The sequence below is a fragment of the Perkinsus marinus genome, assembly GCF_000006405.1.
Source record: "Perkinsus marinus ATCC 50983 genomic scaffold scf_1104296941542, whole genome shotgun sequence".
Lineage (NCBI taxonomy): Eukaryota > Perkinsozoa > Perkinsida > Perkinsidae > Perkinsus > Perkinsus marinus.
In genome coordinates, this window is record NW_003212490.1 from 1 (window position 1) to 993 (window position 993).

The 993-nt window shown below is 45.2% G+C and overlaps 1 protein-coding gene across 1 annotated transcript; it reads left to right on the forward strand.

Annotated features, from left to right (window-relative positions):
• Positions 1-205: 205 nt before the first annotated feature.
• On the forward strand, positions 206-824 carry Pmar_PMAR010992 (hypothetical protein; the record flags this gene model as incomplete). Its single annotated transcript, XM_002781793.1, has 1 exon — positions 206-824. A coding segment is annotated over one exon (619 nt), but the record flags the coding sequence as incomplete, so codon positions are not given.
• Between the last annotated feature and the right edge of the window lie 169 nt (positions 825-993).

Sequence of the window (993 nt, forward strand, 5' to 3'; positions counted from 1 at the left end):
AGTGCTCAAATCTCTTTATCGTGCTTTGGTAAAGAGATGAAGGGAGTCTCAAGAAGCAGAATCCCCCCGAGTGAGCAATCCGGTTCTATTATTGGGTAGATGGGCGTCTTTGAGATTCCGACGGATACCATTAACGCGTGGTTTCAGTGAAGAAAGAAGGTTGGCTGCTCGCCTCTCGTCGTTCAGTGATGAAGCAAGTAGTGACATGTCTGCTATTAAGTTCACTTTCGCTTTGCGAAGGAAGATCCTCGCCTTGATTGTGCGTTCAGTGGCAGGTAATATTGGTGTTAATGAACTCGCAAAAAGAATTGAGAAGGCGAAGTCTGAAACGGCTTGTATTGATTTACTTCAGAACTTTGTGACTGCCAACAGTAGTGGTATCATCGACGAGTATTTTGGTGTTGATAGATTCGACTATACTAAGAAGGAAAAGCCCGCTGCTGCTATAAATGCTGCAAACTCTCGTCCAGAGAAGACAGCAAGGGATGAGACCTCGCAAGAGGATTTCATTCCACGACCCAAATACCGTCGTACTCATCAACATCCCTTCAAGAGTGGGGAATCTTTCTACGAACAAGTCCAATTTACCCTAGGAAACACTCAGAAGAAAGATCATCCTATTGTTTCGGCTTCTGCAGGCGGTGGGCCTACATTATCACAGAAGCTGAGTGTCTCAAGTAATGTTCTACAAGAGCGACGCCAAGCCAATTTATGCCTGAAGTGTGGTGCTCCAGGCAATAAGGTAGCTCAATGCCCACAGATGCCCAATGTTAAGGCTAAAGGTGTTCTTGAGAAGAAGTCGCAGGATAATTCCAAGCGTCAAAGTGCGGATTCCGCTCATAGAATCAGCCTTGCGTCAGTTAATGATGTTAATGATGGGGTATTAGGAGTGATTGCCAATGTATCCCTTGCGGATAATATAGCAATCACACTGCCACTGAGAGCCGGACTGGATACGCACGGACTGATACAATAAGATGTTAGTGATAAACT